This window comes from Tachysurus fulvidraco, chromosome 22, assembly GCF_022655615.1.
Source record: "Tachysurus fulvidraco isolate hzauxx_2018 chromosome 22, HZAU_PFXX_2.0, whole genome shotgun sequence".
In the NCBI taxonomy this organism is placed as follows: domain Eukaryota; kingdom Metazoa; phylum Chordata; class Actinopteri; order Siluriformes; family Bagridae; genus Tachysurus; species Tachysurus fulvidraco.
Window position 1 is genome coordinate 18,544,911 of NC_062539.1, and position 5,009 is coordinate 18,549,919.

The following is a 5,009-nucleotide window of genomic DNA, read 5'->3' on the forward strand; positions in this document are numbered from 1 at the left end:
CTTGAAATCTGCAGAGTCGGGTTCAAACTGGACCAGGCAGTAGTTCAGAACCTCCTCGTGTCTGTTTTGCCCAAAAACAACCTAAACATGAACAAAGGTTTGGGGTCACACCAAAGGTCACACCAAAGGTCACACCAAAGGTCACACTAAAATCCACCACTTGTAAATTAATATTAGAAAACATAACAAAAGTGATTTTCTTCTGCTGTACCTTGAGGTTTTCTTCTTTAAAGATAGGTGGCGCTGTGAGCTTGCGACCCTCCCTGGGGAAATAAACCTGTATGAGCCGGTCTCTTTCTTCCCATGATGCTTTGCGCAGGACCCCACTCGGCTCTCTCACAACAATAAACCGCTCCTATTCAAAATGTATGGAGTAAAAAGAAGATGAAAGGAACTAAAGATTCAGCATCAGTAATGTTGAACAAAGCAGTGTTTACTTTGTAAAGCTGCTAAACTTCTAATAATAACTGTTTGTGTTCCTATGATGGACTCCAGCCCCGAAGACTGACTCAGGTTTTAATAACTGATTTAGACTCTGAGTAGAAGGTCTCTTGTCCCTATAAGCAGCTCTGTTCCCTGTAACTGAATCTGTTCTACACTTTACCTATCTTCCATATTACACCGTTGTTGACTGCCTACAACTTTTCCCATCATTTATACACAGGACAAATAATCTGTGTGAGTCTAATAATGCTGCTTATAGACAACAGAATAAATCAGACAGTTAAATGTGGCCTCATCAGCAAGCAGATATTGTGTCTCTGATTCCTCGCACAGCTCACATCCATAATTATAATAGAAACTGGAGAATATTTATTACACTATTCATACAGAAAGATCATGGACATAATTACTCGGTGTGGGATGTTGTAGGTGATGTCTGTGAAGACGTATTTGGCCGTGTCCATTCCCTCCAGTATCTCATCCTCACACAGGACATCACTGATGGGTTGCCTTTCTGGTAAAACTGGAGGCATCTGCAGCAACTTCTGGGCCTCTTCCTCTGCCTTCTTCACTGCCTACGCACACACACACACACACACACACACGCACGCACACACACACACACACGCACACGCACGCACACACACACACGCACACACACGCACACACACACACGCACACACACACACGCACACACCTTCCTTTTACTTTCATTAACACCACTTTTATTCTATATGCATGTTGACAGTTGAGCACACAAACCAACACACAGCAGCTGCTGATCTCTTACCTCCTTTAGCTGAGCATCAGTCAGAAGTTTATACTTTGGTGGTTTAAGCTCCTGTTTAATTGGACGGAAAACTTTATTCAAATCCAAACCTGTGATTCTCTTCAAAATGTCCTGAACTTCAGCATCTGTGAACTGAGCTTTTGTGACCTGGTCAGTGTCTTTAAAGGAAAGCAAATGGAGAAGAATAAAAAAAATCTGCATTGTGAATCTAAGCTTCTGTTTGTAGCACAAATTCTAAATTTCCAGGTTAAATAAAAGCTCCTTTGGACCATAAACTAGAGTAATAAAGAGAAATGCTTTATAACACTGTGTCACACAGATCTTATTACTATTATTACTACTATTACTATTATTACTACTATTATTATTATTATTACTATTATTATTATTATTACTATTATTATTATTATTATTACTATTATTATTATTATTACTATTATTATTATTATTATTACTATTATTACTACTATTATTATTATTATTACTATTATTATTATTATTATTACTACTATTATTATTATTATTATAGGTCTGATTTCTTCCTCATGTCGTCTTAAGGAGTTTTTCATCATTAGTGATAAAGTTATACATTAAAATGTGCAGATTAACATCAGAAATATTAAAACCACCAGAGATGAAATTAATTCAGTAAGAAATGTATAAAGATGTAAAATCTGTCATTAAATACAGCATTAAAGCAGATGAAGGTTATCATACTGACACACTGTAATGTACAAAGCTTTCATTTTTATCCAGTTAAACTGTTGTTTTAGTGTAAACTCACTTTTCCCTGCTGATAAACTACACGACAACATTTTAAGCCCTAACGCAGTTTTAGGATCCGCAGTTTTTAGTCCATGTCGAAACCCAAGCAGTGCAGCACTGAGCGCCGCCATGTTGCCACCTTCTTCTTCTTCTTCTTCCTCTGTGGATGTGATGGTGAGATTCAGCGCTTACCGCCAACTAGTGTTCATAAAGCTCATAGCGGGAAGCAGCGCTGGTTTTTCCCCCATGTTAAAGTTCATAATAAAGACAGATTTATTTGGTATATTTTTTAATATAATAAAGTTATTGCCTCCTGATGAACACTTTAACGTTTTGTAGCGTTACAACCTGAGAATTAATGACATGAATCTTCATGGAAAGTTGTGATTATGTGGAAATTCAGCTGTTGCTGTGAAACCCATAAAAATGTCTTAAAATACATATTTATGTTATTTCATGACATTTACTTAAATGGGATCAAATTATAGTGTCATATGAACGCAGTACTAAGTTTGTTGTTAAAGAAAGGAGCCTAGAAGGACTGATGGTGCTGCTGGACTTTGCTAAGCGGATGGATAGTTAACGCTAACCCTTTACACCGAGGCTGCATTAAAATAAAATTTAATAAAATTAAACATTAGAACATGAATTCACTAAAACTGTTTTTGGGACTTAAAGCAAATAAAATTGACAATGGTCAATTTTCAGACATATTTTAAGTAAGTGTGATGAACAACACTGTGTTTAGTTTCCTCTGGTCCATAACGTGGCACCGCTGAATAAACAGGATACATGTCAGAAATTATTATGGAGCTTTTTGTTGAGATGCTTCCAGTCATTGATATTTAAATATCTTGCACTCATATATATTTATATATATTTTACTTCCAGGACAGGGATCAGCAAATACTGAGCTACTGCCTCAAATTTGAGCGATAATATTGCAGATATTATATCTATGGAAACCTAAAGCCAATTTTTGCGGCTCCCTCTGAGATCTTGTGTAAATAGGACTCATGCTTGAATGTCCTGGACTGAGTAAAAGCTCAAGGTCTAGATCGGAGAAGAACATCTCAGGATTAGTCACATTGGAAATATTTACAAAAAAGATTATATTATCTCTGTTTCATGAGCATTTCACTCACATCGCTCCTGTGGATTGTCAAAATATAGATATTTTTAAAGGATTTTGTCAAGCTCAGGTAAATTCACTACATAACATTATTAGGAATAGAATATAAAAATATGCATAAATTTGAACACAATGCGAGAGTTCCAACTAATTCAAGCTCATCTAGACAAATATGATTCAGCTACAATAAGTTAATACAATATAAAATATAAGTAAGTGGTCAAACAATATGAGACATGTAAATAGTATGAAGTAAAGCATTGTGTGAAAGTAACTAAGTGAAAGATATACGATGGGCACGAAGAGCGACTCAGTGACTCGGACTCGAGGCTATTTAGGAACCTGGAATCGTGCAGATGTCTGCACTTTTGTCTCAAGTGAAATTTCATCTTCTTCTCTCTGTGCAGTGGAACACAGTGTGATTCATCTGTGTGCTCTTCACCCTGTGATGTGTTGACACGTTCTGGTGATGAAAAACTTCATGCAAGACAAAAAAAAAATTATTTTGACAGTTATTAAAGTCACACCAGACTCCAGGTTAATGTTCTGTATCTCATCATGTTGTGCATTAAATACAGTACAAAAATAATGTACACAGTCAAATCCATTTGTTGTGATCTTATGTGATTGTCAAGAAAACATTGTGATTATTGAGAAATTATTTGTCACTGGTAACGAGAGAATCATTCTTTATGCCAGATTGATTACATGCACTGGAATAAAGTGAAGCACTAAAGCCTTTGTATAACGTATGACAACAAGTAAGCACATGTGACATGATGTGATGATAACGTTTTTACACTTGATTACAAAAATGTAAATGTATATGTGAATATTTTCTTTATGAAGTTCTTTAACTGTGTCAAGTGCATAACTTTATTAATATCAGCTCTCTCTCTCTCTCTCTCTCTCTCTCTCTCTCTCTCTCTCTCTCTCTCTCTTTAATGGTTATAGTCTCCTTTAACATTTCAAACATCACAGAGCAGCTGAACACTTTGAGGAGAACACTAACTAACACTAACTGTCCTTATACTTCTACATAAGCTCACAGAAGCCAACAATTATATACCACATACAGAGCTTCATCAGTTATGCTCTCTTTGACTCCTGGCCACACACATCAGATTTGAACTCATGACCTCCTGCTGAGGGTGAACTTATCAGGTTTAGTCAGAAAACTCCCACAGAACAAAATGACAATGTGAAGAAGAGAAATAATCAGGAAGAACAATGAGAATTCCTAAGCAAATGCCCGTTAACTATATTTGAAGGCATTTAGCATGATAGCTAACAGTGACAAGCTGCACAAAGCTGACATTTTTCTGGCTCTACTGGAAACACAGACTTATGTAAGCTTTTGGACTCAAAAGGTCTTTTTTCTTACCATAGTTGTTGTAAGACATGAGACTGGCAGGCGTCCGGTGGCTGGATTTTGCCACCAAACCTATTAAGACATAATGACATTGGCACATTGGTAAGTGTTTATTACTAACACATGAACATTTTGACTTTTTCATGCATTTTTCTATTTGAGGAGGTTTGAGGGGATTATGATGGATTAAGACAGCAGAAACAATCAAGCTTTCAGCAAAGCAACAGCTGCCTCCATAAGGAACCAAATGTTCTTTATTCCTGGCTCACATACCTTCAAAATGCTCACACACACACACACACACACACACGCATACACACACACAATCACACACACACACACTCACACACGCACTAGTGCATATAGACACTCAGCAAAGGAGGTTTTTTACAGACTGTTTGGGAAGCGAAGAGAACTTTGTTGTAGTCTATACAGTGTGTGTTTGTGTGTGTTGTGCACCTGCTCTAGTGTGTGTTTATTTTATTTTTGTCAGAACAAATGGTTCA

The 5,009-nt window shown here is 36.6% G+C and overlaps 1 protein-coding gene across 1 annotated transcript in view; it reads right to left on the minus strand.

The window, feature by feature from the left end:
- mrps22 (mitochondrial ribosomal protein S22) overlaps nt 1–2,177 on the minus strand; it is a 3,822-nt gene extending 1,645 nt beyond the window's left edge. Inside the window, exons 1-5 of the mRNA XM_027163539.2 lie at nt 2,019–2,177; nt 1,235–1,392; nt 855–1,019; nt 212–355; nt 1–81 (exon numbers count right to left, since the gene is read on the minus strand). The exon at nt 1–81 is cut by the window's left edge and continues 3 nt beyond it. Of these exons, the coding sequence (XP_027019340.1) occupies nt 1–81; nt 212–355; nt 855–1,019; nt 1,235–1,392; nt 2,019–2,130 (660 nt within the window). The 5' untranslated portion in view covers nt 2,131–2,177. The remainder of the gene's footprint in view (nt 82–211; nt 356–854; nt 1,020–1,234; nt 1,393–2,018) is intronic.
- Between the last annotated feature and the right edge of the window lie 2,832 nt (nt 2,178–5,009).